At 39.1% G+C, this 17,884-nt stretch overlaps 1 protein-coding gene across 2 annotated transcripts in view; it reads left to right on the top strand.

Annotated features, from left to right (window-relative positions):
* Positions 1-17,884, top strand: part of SCUBE1 (signal peptide, CUB domain and EGF like domain containing 1) — a 190,369-nt gene that overhangs the window by 111,943 nt on the left and 60,542 nt on the right. For both annotated transcript variants that reach the window (XM_040062022.1, XM_040062023.2), the window contains one exon: positions 11,365-11,481. In XM_040062022.1, the coding sequence (XP_039917956.1) occupies positions 11,365-11,481 (117 nt within the window). The remainder of the gene's footprint in view (positions 1-11,364; positions 11,482-17,884) is intronic.

Genomic DNA, 17,884 nt, shown 5'->3' with positions numbered 1-17,884 from the left:
CACCAAATTTCCAGTTAACCCTACTAATACACTTATCTTCAAAATATTTTGTCCAGTGTTGCATCTTCAGCAATGGAAGTTGCTTTTATTCATGTTTCCGTATCTCTTTCTGCTGTTATAGACCTGGATAGAATTCATAAGTCAAACAGCCCTGTCACAGTCTACAACTGTAAAAATAAATCATGCCACAGCCTAGCACTTTATCATTAAATAAATTGTAAATAATCAAGTCTTATGGGTTGTACATTTTCCCTGGCCACTGTCTTTTGCTCAAAAAGGCTGCAAAGTTTTTATAGAGCAATTGTCTGTTGATATCCTGAAGCTTTCTTTTAGAACTTAATATTCTAGTCACAGAATTCAAAACATCAGTTATGCCATTGGGCTCCCTTACAAATAAGTAAAGTGCTTACAAAGATGTGACAGGCAGCTGGAAACTTCCTCTTTCAGGAACCAGAACTGTAGAACTGTCTGAAATTTGGACTCAAGGAGTCCTCCTCTCCTAGTCAGAGATAATTCTTTGCTCTTTGGCTGCTCTTTACATCAACTCTTTGACCAAGTAATTTTAGGAAGTATTTTTTTATATTGTCTTCAAAAATGCAGTCACTTGCTAAATTGCTATCATCCCAGGCCTTATTAGACTGCATGAATTTGTAAAGTGTTTTAGCAACACAACCATGATGTTTTGTGCAGGCTGTTTGCTAGATCCTGTCCTCTGATCAGCTCTTCTTCAAGAGGCAGACCTGACTCATTTCTCACTATGTTCCATTTTCCTTCCTGTACCCTTTAGCGCCCAATGGGTCAGGTTCATTTGAGCTTGACATGAGGTGACTTCAGAACAACTGCCAACACTGTGCATCCTCCTCACCTTCACTCCCTTTTCCATTCTTCTCCGAGATTACTGTTGTAAGAAATCACTTTGACCATAAAATATTCTCACTCTGGCCCTAGAAGATAAAAAGTTGGTTCTTTCTTGTCACAAGAAGAGGGGTGTACAAAGTACTTTTGAGTATAGCAAAGAGCAACAGGACAATGAGCCCATCCTGAAGCTGAGGAATTGTAGTAATTTCCCTTGCATGCTTAAGGGATGCAAAGTGATAAGGAAAGGAAAACACCATTGATAGAGGTGTCTTCAGAAATCTGAAGTCTGCACAGAAACTCACTCCTTCATGAGACATACTCAGCTAATTTTGTGTCAGGTCAGCTGAGGATTTTGCCATTGGACGCCGACTTCTTGGGTCATCAGTAAGGTTATTTGCAACCCACCTCAAAGACAGCAGTGCAACTCTCTACCCTGGAAGCTGGACCCTAAGAGCCCTCAAAAGCATTTTACTGTCAGCTGAAATGCTGGCATAAGCTGTAAAGTGCATCGGAACTGTGCTGGTCTTTGTTACTTCTCAATTTTGCTTCTGCCTAGATTGCTTCTGTGGTGCCATTTGGAAACCAGCAAGGACCAGCTTTGCCAGGCTGAGGTATCTGTGCACCTGTATTACATTTAATCCCTTTTCCTGGGAGTTTCCTAGGAGTTGTTTGCAGGCAGGGCTGTGGTCTGGCTGTATTCCTGGCACATAACCAGCAAATAAACTAGTTTCACTAGTTGTGTATTTTCCCTTGTTGTGGTAAGAATCATTTGACTTCTGCAGATGTCTCCTCTTCCATTATCTTATCAGTGGCTTTCCAGCCATTTATAATGAGCACCCAGCTACCTGCCTGGAAGGGTGAGTGTGCAGTCAGGTAAAACAATTTCCTTTGCACAGCAAGAACTAGAGATGTGAGCTACGGAAATTGCATTTTGGGCATTTCTGCCATGGATTATTATATGACAGAGAATATCCTCCCTGCATGTTGTGTGGGGCAGAGCCATCTCTTTGCCTTTGCTTGCTGTGGAAATTGTACTTCCCCATCAGCTCAACTCCAAGGATCCCAAACATTGCACTGAGCAGCCGAAGCCAGTTCAGAATAATAGATCAAAAGTGCAAGTCCTGCTCTGGCCACTTTAATTATATGCCAGTACTCCCTTCTCTGTGTGCTGGTCAGCTCTTTCATCCAATTTTGTGCCTCCTGAAAATACCTGGGAACATCAGCCAAGGTAACTGTGTTTATCCTGTCCTGGCCAAAGCTGTTTAGGTTTCATATCTTTAGCCCAGTACCTACAATGAATTTTAATGAGCTGCTCATATCATGTTAAGTAAAAACTTACACAACTTGAGCTTGTGTTCATAACTTAAAGCATTTGTAGCAAAGGCAAGCATTTAAATATTTGTCACATCAAAAAAGGCAGAGATTTACAAATTTAGAGCTTGGGTTTACCCATTTGAACCAAAAGTGGTACTCAACATCATATGCCTTGAGTCATCTGAGTTTAATAATCAGCCATATGGCATCTTTTTTTAACCCCTAGTTATCTAGGGATTAGGCTGCCCTATTTCATCCTAAACATCAAGCGTGCTTTGGCTGACTTGTCTGGAGCACCTGACAAATAAAAAACCTAATTTCTCTAGTGTGCTTCTTTCTACTTCCACCTCTCTGTATGACACACAGGACTCTCTTTGAATCACTGTTTTCTCTTCAGTAGAGAGACATTCAGCTTTTTCTTGATTACAGGAAGATAGGATCCACATAATTAACTACAATTACCAGAGTCTCGTAAAGAAAATTGTTTTCTCCTGCCATGTTTAAAATGACAGCATATCAGTATGAAAATTTTCCTTCTGTAGTCTTCCAGCATCCAAAGATCTCTCTGCTCCTGACTCAGTGTGAATAACTTATCCAAAATCAAACATCTCTCTTGAAATACTGTTTAAACCACACAGTGATAGCGTAGTTCATATGGAAATCCACCATTTTCTGGATTTCAGGACTCCGTGGTAGAGCCACATTTACCTTCTTTGCAGATCAGGAAAATGAGCTCTAGAGCAGTAGAGCAAACTGAAGCCACGCATTCTTAACCTAAAAGAATCATGTCATGTGATGAGAGTTTTCTGTCAAAAGCCTTTTTTCTTGGAAGTAGGTTTTGTAGGGAAACTGGTTTTCACTGCTTTTGCCTGGAATGATCTTCAGAAATAGGGAGAGAGAATATACACAGACAGAACATACTTGTTGGAATATTCATTTGAAATGTGAGGAAATTATTCTAAAGACCCCTTCACAGTGTATTTCCACCCCTGTTCAAGGAAAATGTTGGTCTGTAAAATCAGATGAACTCATTATTGCCTCATGTATATGTTCCACCCTTGGGGCCACTATTGGTAATCAATATTCTGATAAGGGCTAGGGATTTTTCAGTTTCAGTAAACATAAAAGCGTAGAAAATGTGACCTGGGTTTCTGACATGCAATTTAATGCCTAAACTACCAAACACTGGGGTAAAGAGTGTATGATCTCTGGTTTACCATCAGAAAATTTCCAAAGGTCTTACACTGTTTCATTCCAGTGTGAATTAAAAATGAATTCTGGAGACTTTATTTTTGTTTTCTTTCAAAATGGGATGAGGGTGATACTACTCCTAGGTTTCTGCCTCAAAGAACAGGATGATGGACAAGCTAGTGTTTTGTTTTCAAGTGCTCTTTCAAAGCAGTTAACTTCTATCACAGTTACAGCCTGCCAAGGGTCACTTTAAGCTAAGAGCACCTTTCCAGTGTGTACTTCAGTACCTAGCTTTGTTGTACTGCCTCCTAGGACTCTTTCCAAGTACTTAAAATATGTCTTTTATTTTTCTGAATGGCTTTTGCCCAACTTAGAATTGCTCACTGTCAGAAAACTGAGCGTGTGTCTCTGTATTCGTCATAATCCTTTTGTGCTTTAATCAATAAAGAATTGCAAACTTTTCATTAGCAGGCATATTGCTAGGAGGTTCTATAATTCAGTTACTGACTGTGAAACCAAGACCTCACTTTAACTCCTTCTGTCAGTTCTACTTTGCTGTATGAAATCATAGCAAACAGGGGGAAGGAATCCCTGAGGTCAGTCATGCATTCTCTGTCTCCCAAGGGCAGATCTTTTCATCTTGAGTTACCGTCACTTTTATTCATTGAGTTTGTGAATGGTGTGCTATTTCCTGTAAAAATCCCTTTTCTTCATTTCTTTGCTGACAATAAAGACTCTGACCTTATCCAGAATTCCTGGCAATACCTTCCATTGTTTTGCTTTCCTATTTTAAATTAAAGGATTTATCCAAGGTCAGGAGATAATGCTCCTTCGCGATGTTCTGAGAATTTCGGTTTTTCTTAAATGCAGCTTCTCTATCTAAAGAGAGCACCACAGCTACAAGTGTTAATTTTAAGAACCAGACTGGACTCATAGGATGCTTATAAAGCACCTGTTCCAATCTATCAAGTGACATTCCCTAAATATGTAGTGTTCCCTGAAGAGGAATCGAGGGGTTTTTTTAACTGAGAGCTGTGGGGTTCATGATTCCGTGTAAGATTCACCTAGTTGTTTCGTCACACATCCCCTATGTGGCAGGGCAGAATTCTCATCCTATTTTCATGCAAATAAAATTCTACCAATCATGAAATTGCAAGGAAATGAGGAGACAAGCATAACGAAGTGAAGAATTCCACATCCTGCAAGTTACCCTTTCTGTCTTACCTTTTTCATTCCCTGAATATGAAGCTCTTTCAGTTTCTCCTTCATCTGTTCACAGCTATTTGTTTCTTTATTATACTCTTGTGAATGCTCTTTCTCTATCCTTTCAGCATCACAGAGCATAATTTGCATGAGAATAGCATAGTTCTCCCTTAACTGAAAATTGAAATATTTTGTGTGCTTAGTTTCTTCTTGTGCTTGTTTTCCTTTGGGTCCCTCCCTATACCCTGATCTCCTGATCACATAGCACGTGTACCTCATGTACTACTACTTTCAGTAAAATTCTTTTTATGGATGGCAACAGCAGTTTTATCATCTGTTCTCCATCTCGTGGCTTTCTTACTCATACTGCATATTCCCTTATGTAAAGACAAGCTCATTTTATAATCCACAGAATTTTTTTTTTAATGGCCTTTCCTGAGTTAAGTTTGATGCTCTTCCAAGTTTCAAGCTTTCAGGATTTGTGCGTTTTTTCTCAGAATTTGCAGGGGTTCTTCAGTGTGTTTTTTTATTATTGTTATTCAGTTAGGTAGTCCTTTTTCTTAGGCATGGTCATGCACTTCACCTACTACTAGTGGTTAAAATTATTTCTGGATCCTCTAGATAAAAGTTAGGAGGAAGAGAAGGGACCCCAGTCCAAAACCCCACTGTGTCTGAAATTCAGAAAGAGTTCTCTATGTTGGAGATTGTGCTGTGGCACCATCTGGAAAAAAATGAGATGTATGCACAGGCAGCCTTTGAGACAGATAGAGCAAAGTGCTTTGTCAGGTGTGAGAGGAGGGGAGGTACAAATTAAGGACTAATTTGAGTCCAGACACTTTGTGTGTTAAACTAAATGAACTCAACATTCTTTAAGGGGAGGGAGTTGGTACCACTCAGCTGAGCAGGATTTTGCCCTCTCATAGAAATGCTGTAATACTCTACCATCGTCACTTTTTCAACACAGTTGGCACAGTAGAGTCCTGATGGTGGTCCTTATGAGAGCCCCAAAACACTAAACAGTGATGCAAGGAGTCGTTACAGACAATGGCAATTAATGGTTTCAGATTAGACCTTCTCAAAATTCTCAAAGCCATATATTTGGCTATCTTTGACAGACATCCTTAATCTTTTCTCAGTTGTTCGAGGCTGATTTAATTGTTTAATTCACTGTGAATCAAATACAGGGAAATGAACCCATTTTTATGTGCTTAGGATAGGTAAACAGGTTATCTCTTGATTTAGAGACGGTAGCAGTTTACAATTGCTTTAGTGACAGCACATCGGCTGAGAAATTGGGAGCAGTTTACCCTTTATGCCACTTGATTTGCCAGGAATTATTACTTCATGGGCACCTTTTTAGGAAAAAACGCCTAATTAATACATATCCCTCCTTGTTGCACTGGCTAAAACTGTGAGTGCACTAAAGCTGCCATCCTGCTTGCACCATTTAGCTTTCGTTGTGTGGAGATCGACTTGTTTATGTGCCTGACCCCTGAGTTTAGGACAGCTATTCTGAGCATAAGATGCCATGTTCAAGTCTTGTGCAAAATTCATACCAGGTGTAGAAGTAGATACGATTACAGTCTGAGTACAGTTACTCATAACTTTGCTTGGACTATGATTTACTTGATTGGATGTGATGGCTTCTCTAAATTCTGAGCTCCAGGCTACTCCATCAAGAATTGCTCTTGCCTAGCGTAAATGTTGACTCAGAATAAGCTCAAAATAATATGGCACAGATTTGAGAGTAAAGCCCAGTCATCCTGTTTCTGCTGACCCAAATGAGCTTTAGTCCACTGCAAATGAATTCCAAATAAAGGCCGTTTGAATTACTAGTTTTCTTTAACTTGCCCTTTGGTTAGCGTTATCATTTGGGCAATTGTAGGAACTAGGTAGTGAAAAAAGCATTTCCCCGCTTTTCAAGTCTTTCTTTTCGGCTGTACTTACTGCTTGCCGTGTCAACTAAACAGTTTATAGAAATCTGGCAAACTTAGAGAACACTCTTTGTTTTGGGGGTCTGCTGTGTCTTTTATCTACAGCCTACTAGTTGCTGCAAAAAAATCCTTTCCCTCTGCACAAGGCCTTAAGACAGGGGATCAGTCCAGCCTTCCTCTCTGATTCAGAGGAAGTGGCAATCATAAGTCCTACAGAACAGCCATTAAATTTAGTACAAGAGCAACCTTTTCTGAGCAAGAAAGTGCCATTCAGTGCTCCTCTCATGCTTTTCCTGGGAGACAGATGCTGCAAGGCTGCCTTGCATGTAGGTGATGACTCCAGTGGCTTCCCTCTCCCATTTTCACTTAGGTTACATAGTTCTCTTGTTTTCACTACAGCTGGGTTTTTGTCTTCTGTTAAAACTTCTTTGCATATTTCACACACATTCTTGAGAGCAGCTCTTACTTTTACAGTTCTTATCCACTCTTTCCAGTCATTGTGTTATGACCAGGAGTCTGGAAACAAATAGCTTTTTTCTGATCCTGTTGACTTCAGACTGCCATGATGGGTAACAGAAAAGACCAGAGAGTCACTTCTCTATATCTCTAAAGAAAGCACCTTGGTGCTAGATCCCCCCTCCGCCTCTTGCTTTTATTGGTGTTTACCCTGTCCAGTTTTAATACCTGTCCTCATGATTTATCAAAGATTATAGAGAATGATCTAGTTAAAATATTGATTACTGCATGATCCTCAGATGTATCTCTGCTAGTCTCAAGTGCCTAGGTAATTTTGCTCTACTTTGCACCATATCTCAGCTCCTATAAAACTGGTTTGGATCTTAGTCCAGATTGAACCAACAATGAATAAATAAAGATTCCAAGATTTGCCTGATTTTGACCAATACCCTTAAAGTCTTGTCATGTTCTTTTGTTCATGAGATAAATTGAAGTCACAAAAATTTGCTTTATAAAATAATGGAAAACTTAAGGAAACCCCAGACAAACAGATTTTTATTAGAAGCTTATATTTTAAATTGTTATATTTACTTGTTTCATAGAACAAGCTGAAAATCAGGCTTTAAGAAATATTCTCAAACCATGAGATGTGTTCGGAGTTTCAGGCATTTAGTAGTAGTTAAAGCCAAATAAATCCTGCCTAGTGTGACTCTTCTTTTCAGGAAAGTGACCTATTGCCACCTGGTAGAGATTCTGCTTTAGTTCAAAGGCTTCAGGAGTAGAACCTGAAGAGCTGCTCTTTCACTGCTAAACCATTGAGGCACTGGAGTAACTCCACCTGGTAACTAAATGTTCCTGAGCTGGTGATGAAGGACCAACAGCTCAAGCTTGTGCTTGTTAACTGGGTATTTTAATATCCAGAAGCAGTGCATATCCCATAGTGCAGTGGACTAATGTTACAGCAAGAGTTCCTATGAATTAAACCATAGCATATTGGTAATGATTTTAGTTATTTCTTGTCAGTGGATCTATTGAGCAGATACACAAGAGATTGTTCCAGAATTAGGAGCTCACACTGGAAAAATACAGTGTAATGTCTCCCAGATCGCTGTATGTAAATAGATGTCCTTTTCTTTAGATCCCTGTTTCTGCTTGAATTTTCTGGTAGGAATTCAGTAGGGATGTAGATGGGGCTACAAGCATCACTTTTAAATTAACAGTAAGATCTAATTGTTTCAGATTATGAGCTTTGTCATAATCAGAAGGACTCTATATGTCAGTAACATGACACTGCTTTAGTTGTGTCTTCCAGTTCTTTTTTCTGCTACCTTATCTGAACAAAAAAAAGAGCAAAAATGCGCAAAAAAAGTTGGAAACAAACAAAACAAAAGCGAAAAAAAGGGTAAAATGTTGAGGTTGTCTTTCACAGAGAAAAAAACCAGCAGAAATAGTCTGTAGAAGCAATATCACCTTGAAGACTTGACCCAATTTTTAACATCTGTTCTTTCCCTTCCATAGCTTCTCCAGTGTGATAGAATGGAAATAAGTGATTTGCTTCTGCCCTTGGCTTGAGGCCTAGAAGTTGCATTTGTGTTTCAAATATATACCAAGGTTTGGTAGTGGTGAGGTGAGGGATGAGTCGGTGTCAGCCCTCTCAGAAGCACAGGTGGTCATGCATTCGGCTGGTGCTGTGTGTAGGCCTCAGCTCCTCTCTTTGATGTAGCCTCTTTCCCACATTCTGCTATTCGTGTTTGCTTTCTTTTACTGATGTTTTCTCACGACCTTGAGTTTAAGGAATTTCATCAGTACATCTCTCCAATTATCCAAAGTGTGAGGGGTACTGTCACATGTCCTCTTGCTCACTTGGATCTTCATTCTGTTAAGAGTTCGTCATGTATGAAAGTCAGAGTTGCTAGGAAGGTTGCAGGGTATTTACCCTTTTTGGTTTGTTTTACTAAATCTGTGTGAAAATAAGAAAAGCTGGCTTGATTCCTTCTATTTATACGTAGAAATAACTCTTGTTCATTGAATGACCCTTACCCTATAGATCCAGTCATCCATGCCATGGGAAAAAAAAATTGTTGTGTCTATTCATTTTCACTGGATGTCATCCAGAAAGCAGAAATATTAGTGCTTATGTTCATTTTGTGTTGACGCACTGCAATAAAGGAGTCTTCATATGCCAGAGTTAATCTGCTAGCTGAAGATTTACTGCTCTTTGAGGTGCCATGCCAAACGTAACCTTCAGCACTTTTTCCTGAGTTTTAACATTAACTCTTTACTGCTGGCACATCCTCCTGCTCTTAAAGTGTGTCTAAGTTAAAAATTTTAAATTACCTGAAATGGTTTTCCTTCCTTGAAAGGTAAAGTTATTATTTGATTTGTTGATCACATACAAAACACACGCGTTCACGTACAAATGGAAATGGCAGTACTGTCATTTGCAGAAGAATTCTTCAAGCTGAAGTTTCAACCCCTAAGTCTAAAAAATAGTGTTTCCCAGAGAAGTAGATGAAAATTAGAACTATATTGCTTAAACAGTTACATTCAGGTCCTGCAAGGTGAGCAAGAACTGCCTGAAAATCAGGAGCTGCAGACTCAGCTCCATTTTCAGGAAGCCATTTCAGAAAACATGTCAGTCCATTTGTTAGCTGTGCTTCCTGGCAGTTGCATAAATCCATTTCTGTACTGGTAGCTCTTTCTACACGATGGTATTACATAGCAAACAGACATGAAAATTTAAAATCTATCTGGAGGACCATGTGTGAATCTATATGGACACAGAGATCTGTCTTATGCTGTTAATTCATGTGTGCCCCAAATCTGTGTTTCGGTTTGGTCTTAAGTGCCAGGAGCTTATTTCGCAACTGATGGAGAGGCCTGTGCCAGTGCAAAAGGAAAAAAAAAATCAGTTACACTTTTTTTTAAAAAAAAAAAAAAGCAGTGAAGTCCCTCCAAATGGCCAGTCTAAGTTCACCTTGAGGGCAAAGCACGAGCTACTTTAAAATAAAAATCTTTTAGTACTAGTCAATAGAAAAATAAAGCCTGTTCTGTTCTGTGTAAATAATTTTTGATCAATGTACTGTTCTAAGGCAATTCCCAATTAGCATATCCTATTGCTGATTGTCAGACCCTGTCCACAGGGTACAATTGTGACACAGGCTGTGAATATTCAGCAATAGGAGTCTGTAAATCTCAGTAAGTAATGACAAAGACTCTTTAGGGAAAGAGGTGAGCTGAGTAGAATAATGGCAATCTTTGGGGGCAGTGGGGTATTTTAATTTAATCAAATCCAGAGCAACTGAAAAAGATACTATTAAAAGGACTTACTCTCTGAAGTAAATACTTTTCAGAAAAATGTACAGTTCAAACTGACGTGCTAAATTGGCATCCTTACATCCACTCCATTCTGTTGATCAAAGCAAAGTTAATCATTTCCCTTGCCTTTTATCTCTTTTATGGATGTGTTTGTGAGTATGTGAGCATATGCATGTGTATGGTGTGTGCATGTGCATACATGAGTAACACAAAACAATGGCAGCGAGGGAGGGGTTCTTGCTTTTTCTGTAATGAAGCTGGAGATTTTATTTTTTTAATCTAGTGGTACCTTATAGTCGCTGCCCACTGTAGTAAAAGCTCAGAAGTATTGCAACTTTCTCTTGCCTGTGTTTGCCCAGCCACCCTTCTACATACTACAAGCACTGGGAAATTTCAATGACACAGCTTGGAATGGGTTCAGTGACCTCAATTATGCCCTCCCACCCACTCCAAACTCCTTTCAATTTGCAAAAAGCTTTAAGTGGACAAAACCCAGATGCCTTTTGCTTGTAGTTCAGTAAGAACAGATTGGGCATGTAGATTCTTGTCAAAGTGATATATGTAGTTCATTTTCCATTAACTCTTTCTTAACTAAGGGTTTTAAATTCTCGGTTCCAAGTCTGGCACTCTGCTTTGCTTTCTACTGTTTTTAAAGTTCATTATGCCTACAAGATCATTTAAAAGTGAACCTTAAAATACCTCAGCTAGACATTGACTGACACAAAACAGAATGCTTGGTTCTGCTTTTAAAGGCAATCACTTTTTTTTTTTTCTTTTTAAACTTGTTTCATAGGTAATAACCCATCCTATTGTCTAAGAGAGTTGAAAAACGCTAACTAAATACACTAAGTAAAATCTCCCATTTGGGAGGAAAAGAAATCATGACTTGTAGAAATGATTTACCATGTAAATCAGTACATGGATGCTGATGACCTTGAGCTTGCTTCAGCTGGCTTGCTTAAAACTTACATTGCTTTTCATATGTTGTGATATTGCCCCAAAGAGGCAGTGCCCTTCCCCTCCCCCAGAGCATTTCATTACACTCCCTTTCTCCCTCTCTCTCCCTCTCTCTCTCTCTTTCATTCTGCAGAAACATGTGCTGTCAATAACGGAGGCTGTGATCGGACTTGCAAGGATACCGCGACAGGGGTACGGTGCAGTTGCCCAGTTGGATTTACCCTGCAGCCTGATGGGAAAACGTGCAAAGGTCAGCCTCTGTTTGCTTTGCAATGCATCATTTGCCTTCAGCGGGTCCAGTACAAGATGTAAATATTCAGTTTTTTAATCAATACTTTTTAAGTCGAGGCAATACCGGTATAGCGATTGCAATTAAGTTCGTTCGCTTTCTCCTTCCCAAATTTTTATGTATTTACCTGGTTCAGTTGTTTTCCTTTTTATTTATTAGAGAGTTTTATTACTGCAAAGAAATGAGATGCAGAGGTCAAACTGTTTCAAGCTGAGCAGAGATTTAGAGGAACAACTCAGGGCTGCAAAAAGCCTTTAATCTCAAAGGATATTCTGATACCTTTGTGAAACCTCAGTCATCTAACCGTGTCTGAATTTGTCTATTCAGAACGTGAGTTACAACTGTCAAGCAATGCTTTTTTACCTGTGGATAATCAACTGCTTCTTACTAAGTGAAGCCAGGTATTGCTCAGAAAAAAAAAACCCAGACACTTGCTCATTTCTGCACCTTCAAAAGATAAATAGCCAGCTACAAAGGAAAACAGAAATAACATTTACAAATGCAGGAGTCTAGACCGCACAGCTGATGCTCAGGTTTTACTGCTCCAAAGGCAGCGCGAGAACCTTGCTATTCTGTCTTTCATGTGTGTGTTAAAGCTGAGGTCAGGGGAAAAGAGAGCAGAAAAGAGCAGCTGATAGCACTTTCAGCATGTGCTCTCAGTTAAGGAGACAGCTCTCAAATGTTCCTACACAGTCACACTTTAATGGCACACAAGGAGATTTGGGTACACGTTGGTAGGACCAGGCCATCCATCAACCATTTTCCCATTTTTTCCACTTTCCTGTGTATTCCTTTTGAGCTTCTTTGCAAAAGACTTGGAGATGGAGATCCAGGAGGACATGGCATATATTCCTGTCACAGAGAATATTTTTCATCACTCTGTGACTTAAGCTTAAGTTGACCTAATTTGCTAAGAAATTGTTGTGACTTTTTTCCCCTTCAAATTAACCAGAAATGTCAGAATATCTTCAGGCCGGGGCTTGATGTTACTTAAAATAGTAAAACCCACAAAAATAAACATAAAATGTGTGGTTTCCTCTTGCTACAGGCTGAAAAATCCCTGTGCTTGGGCATGATCCTGTTAGTATTTATAGAAATAACAGTCCATTTGCCTGTTTATTTGAAAATAAAACATTTAAGCTGCCATCGCACACAATGTTAATAGTTAAGGGTGAGCACACATCAAAACTCAGTCATCTTAATTCAAGCCACATAAAAATAAACCTTCATTTTTACCAGGAGACTAGCTAAGCCATAGCAGAACAGTAACAATGATTCCACCAAGTGCTTAAAAATGAGGCATTTTAATAATGTAACATACACCTAGGCTAGATCATAATGTTTATTATTGAAACTACATCATGAAAAAAATGAGTAATTCTAAATTCAGACATCTGGCCAAAGAACTAACATGAAATGCTATTTATACAATAATCAAGACTATAATTATTCCTACAGACAAAATGAAATATGCTACTGATCCTCGAACCAAATACCTTAGCTCTAAGCTCTTTCACATTTTGTTTTTCCCCTTTTTTATGAGTAGAAAATGTAAGAAACAGAATCTGTATTTTTATGATGCTGCTGATCCTTTCTTACTTTCTTAAAATAAGCAGCAACTGGAAATTAACACAGATGATTTAATTAAGCACCAAGCCATTTCTTTTTAACTTTCATTGACATTTTAGGAAATACACTTTATCATAAAATGGTAAAATACACCTTTTGAATCTAATTTAGTCAATAAAAATTATCTTATGTATCTCACTGTGAGATTTGTGGGCTAGATCCTGCCTTCCTGAAGCTGAAGTGATTTTCCATTTAAAGTTGTGCAAAAAGGATCCTGCACTTAAACTGACCAGTGAAGTTTCTTGCACAGCTTTTACAGGCAGCCCTTAGTCTGAGGGGATGCTCTGTAGAATTTGCATCTCCTGAGGGACAAAGTGAACCTTTTGGTGGAGTGACATTGATGTCCTCTAGGCTCCTCTTGCTGATAGGAAAAGACCAGGCAGGAGAAAGTCAGTGTGCGCATATTCCTTCCTCTGCATTCTCGAGAAAAGAAAAGAGGAGAGTGATCAGCACAAGTTTTGTCTTTGGATTTTTTTTCCTCTCTACTCCCCTTGATTTGACTGGCCCCCAGTTTCTCATATATGCAGTTCCCTGTTTTCTCCAGCTGTAATTTTACATCTGTGTGGTAAGAGCAAGGGATTATCTCCTGGATGCCCTTTAAAGCATCTTCAGGGATCATGGAGCTGCCACATCCTGTCTTTATTGGGCACAGTTTTCAAGTCCATCGAGTGTCACTGCGTGTCCAAGTGAGGTTTCTCATAGAACATCATTTTAAGGAGGTTATATTTCTAAATGTAGAAGAAAGATACGCCATTGTCTGTTAAGGAAAAGTAGAGATGTAGGGCATGTAAGAAAAGCTGAGAGGAACTGGAAGGAGAATTAATATATTAACTGAAAAATGCAATTGTGGGTTTAGCAAAACGATTAATATGTTTAGGTTTAATTTAGCAAATAATGTTGACCAAAAATAATGTTTTTATTGGAAAGTCTGTGATTTTTTTTTAGTGCATTTTGGCATCTTCCTCTCTAAGCCATTTTACATAGTGCAGCTACTACATGAAATTATGTAGATGCTTAGATTCAAGAGGCTTAAATAAGAGTCAAAGAAACATCTGAACTTCTGGGTATTGCAAAGTGGACATAGGGTAATTTATTAATGTGTAATTCTAGCTCACCTGTAGGTGATTTCCTCAATAATGTGCTTTTGCTATACTTGTAATTTATGGAAATCTGCTGACACAATCCTTATTTTTTTTACAAGGGAATGAGTTAATTAAAAAAAATAAATCTTTAAATGAAAATACTATTTTTCTAAATAGCAAAATTTTCTAGATGGTTCTGTTCAACAATTAGGACGCTAGTCAATTTTAGGCATTGTGTAGACATGTAATGGGAAAGAAGTTTACTGTCCCAAATGTCTACAGGTTTTTGTTTAGTAGTTGGGAATTACGTAAATTGTTTAGTATAGGAAAAAAAGGCAAGTATACATCCAAAAGGAAAGGTAAGTTCTTAAAACAGGGTGTGTGCAAACATGCTTCATTGCTAAAAGGTGGCAAAGAAACCCTTTTAAATGTAACCGGTTGTTCTGTGCTTTGTTTGCAACATCACAGTTTCTATTCTGTAATTTTATCATAGAAGCTGGCATGAATTTAAATCACAGAGTCCTGACTAAAAATCTGATATTTCTCCTGGCCCTTACCAGTGTATCAGAGAATGGAAGGTGTAGGAGAGCAACTTCCAAGTAATGCAAGGAACCGCCTTCACTGGTTTTGTAAGAGGTTGAACTCTTCCATAGTGAAAAATGAGAGTTCATTTTACCTCAAAGAATCAAGCTCCTTTTATAATGCAGAGTACAGTCTGGTTTATATCAAATTTCAGTAAAATTGGGGGGAAAATTGTTGTGGAGATAGTTTTAACATGGAATCCGTACAGGTATAGGCAGAGCACATAGGAAGAGTACTGTCCACTGTCGTGGAGGATTGCTTTGCCTTCTGGAAACTGGAAAAACCTTTTTAATCTCTGATTAAAAATCTCTGATTTCTCCATTACATTACTTACCTGGTCTTGCGGTGAAGTAAGAACAAAAGTGTTGTCTGTGGTCTAGTTAGAATGGTCTTCAGATATATTAATGGTGCTTGGATAAAAAGTTCATTAACCTTTTGCTGTCTTTCAAAAGTCAGCCTTGAACTCAAGTCTTCCCTCAGTTGGCTTGGCACACAATGGAGAATGCTCCTTTATTCCCTTCAGCTTTCCTGTCAACTTGGCTTTTAATAAGCCAAACCTTGGAGGCTTTTGACAGCTAAGAGAAGAGACATTCCAGGCAGAAAGAGTTCCATATTCTTCCTCTAATTAATGCTATTTAATTTCTACTGCCATTGTAACTGGGCGATGCCAGCTTGATGCTCTGTTCATTTGATGTTGTTGATTATTGTGCTTCACATGGGGAAACAGTGTAGCTCACTTCCTTCCAATGCCTACCAAGTTATCCCACAGAATTCAGCCAATTCAGAGAGAAAGGGAGGCTGGAGATTAAAAGACGTGGAGGCCTGGGATGCTTACTGCTCATTACCTCCTACCCACTTTTTAATATCCTCTGTGTTGTGCATATCAGGAGTTCTGTGGTCCTCAGCTCCCTTGTTTGTTGGTTTCCGTGCCTCCTTCCTGCTGAGTGACCTTTTCATGGATCCAGCTCCATTCTGCCCTCAGTGAGAAGATTCATCAGTTCAGCATTTTAATTATACTAAATACAGCTCGGGTAACTTGATAATGCAGGAGGCTCATTTGCAAAAGGTTTGTAGGGTTCAAGGGGAGTGAAGCCAGACTAGATTAGACTTAGCACAGATTTCTGAAGATTGTTTAAATCCATCTGCCAAACTGGATCAAACAATGAAAACTTTCCCGAGGGCAGCTATGGAAGACAAGCTGAGCCAGGGAGGATTCTTCTCTCAGGACTTAAAGTAGAGAAGGACTGAGGATGATGGCAAAAGATGATTTCAGAGAGAGACACGGACTTTCCTTTGTGGCTTCTCTAAGAAGAATCAGAGCAAGAGGAAGAGCCACAAACTTTTAGCATGGTGTAAAATGTATGGCCATGTGTATGATATATATGCTCCATTTCTTCCCTGGAACTTTGCAAAGAAACTGTGCCCTCAGGCACTATTGTGCCTGAATAAAGCAACTTCCCTGCACTGTGCACCTAGACATAGAGGAACTGTGCAGGCTTCAGCCCTTGCTGAGCTCCTAGAGTCAAATGGCACAGCAAATGAAATTTTTAAGCAGGAGAAACTGGATTTCTAAGGGTCATTGAGCAAAAGGAACATCTCAACTATGACTTTTCTACAAACATCCATAAAGTGATACCTAACTTTGCCACGTCCCACAGGTGTTTTGTAATAGCAAGATGTGGATTATTTTGTTCAGTTGACTTCCTGTTTTGCATCATTTCACCCACATTTCATCATCTGGTGTGCATCTTGTGACAATCCACGCTTAAGGGGAAGGAACCTGACAACAGGATTTTGGGATAGTCAGCTGTGCTGGGATGTAAGGGGGGAGTTAGTAGCAATGTGGTATTACACGTTCATAGTGTGCCACCAGCACTAAATGTGACTAAATGCATCAGGGTCAATTCCTGTGCAGGGATAGCTCAGTGCCAAGCCCAGGTGATCTCACAGATGTGTGTTTAGGAGACAGAAAGTTCCCTTCACAGCCCCGGCTAGAGATGGTGCGTATTCTTCGCTGTGTGACGCTCAGGCAGCTCCGCTCAGCGCTCTGGCATATTTAACTAGAGAGGTGTTACACTGGGGTTATGTGCCTGCATGGCAAACATTTCTCCTTCCTGCTGTCTCATTGTCATGGTGACCCAGCCATGGGCTGGGCTCTCCACTTCCTCCAAACAGGCCCCCATCCTCCAGCATGCAGACGCAGCAAAGAAATGTGGCACTGATGCGCTTAAATACCTGACTGTGCTGCAGTGGGAGTATCAGAAATGCCTGAGTGGTGAACGATCTGTCCAGTAACTCGGCTCTGAAACCTCTTTTATGATTTAGCAATCTATGGGGGAAAAAAAAAAAAAAAAACCAGGAGTGTAGAGACTAATGAAAATTTTCAAGGAGCTGCATCAAAGTTTTTTTGAAATCAAAGGGAAATTTTGCACTGGCTGTGCTAGCTTGATATAGTAATTACATTTTTTTTATCTTGCTTAATTGCAGCCTATTAGAGCAGGAAAATGCATATTAAATCAGCTATGAGTACACAAAAAAAAAAAAAAAAAAAAAGAAAATAAACCCTGAAAGTGAATTAAATTTGAAAATGGAATTGTTTCCGTGAGAAAAGAGTTTTTTAGAGAATGATTTCCAATGAAACAAAGTTTGTCAGGTTTTGTTAAAAATGAACTGAAAGGTTTAATATAATTAAATGCTTTAAATTAAAGCTTGACATCAGTTTGGTATAAGATTATGACTCAGATGCTGAAGGCTTTCCTCTCTTTTCATTCAGAACACACTAACAGTAAGTGAAAAGCTCACAGTGAGCAGTTTAGCTGGCCAATTTGGCTTCATTTCCTGGCTACAGAGTATCTGTGAACAGTTATGATTTCCTCCATACTTCCATTAATCGAAATTACTTAAAATTTGTTTTAGGTTTTTTGGTTGTTTTTTTTTTCTCTAAATTGGATTAAATTGACTAAAGCACTTAGAATTGCATCTTGTCGGTCCCAATCAATGCATCTGAAACTGAAAATGTTTCCTCTTTTTTAAAAGAACTGTGCCAGACAGAGAACAGGTTATTTTTACTG

This window comes from Hirundo rustica, chromosome 4 (assembly GCF_015227805.2).
Source record: "Hirundo rustica isolate bHirRus1 chromosome 4, bHirRus1.pri.v3, whole genome shotgun sequence".
NCBI classification, from domain to species: domain Eukaryota; kingdom Metazoa; phylum Chordata; class Aves; order Passeriformes; family Hirundinidae; genus Hirundo; species Hirundo rustica.
Note: the sequence above shows the minus strand (reverse complement) of the source record. Positions and strands in the feature narration are given on the sequence as shown.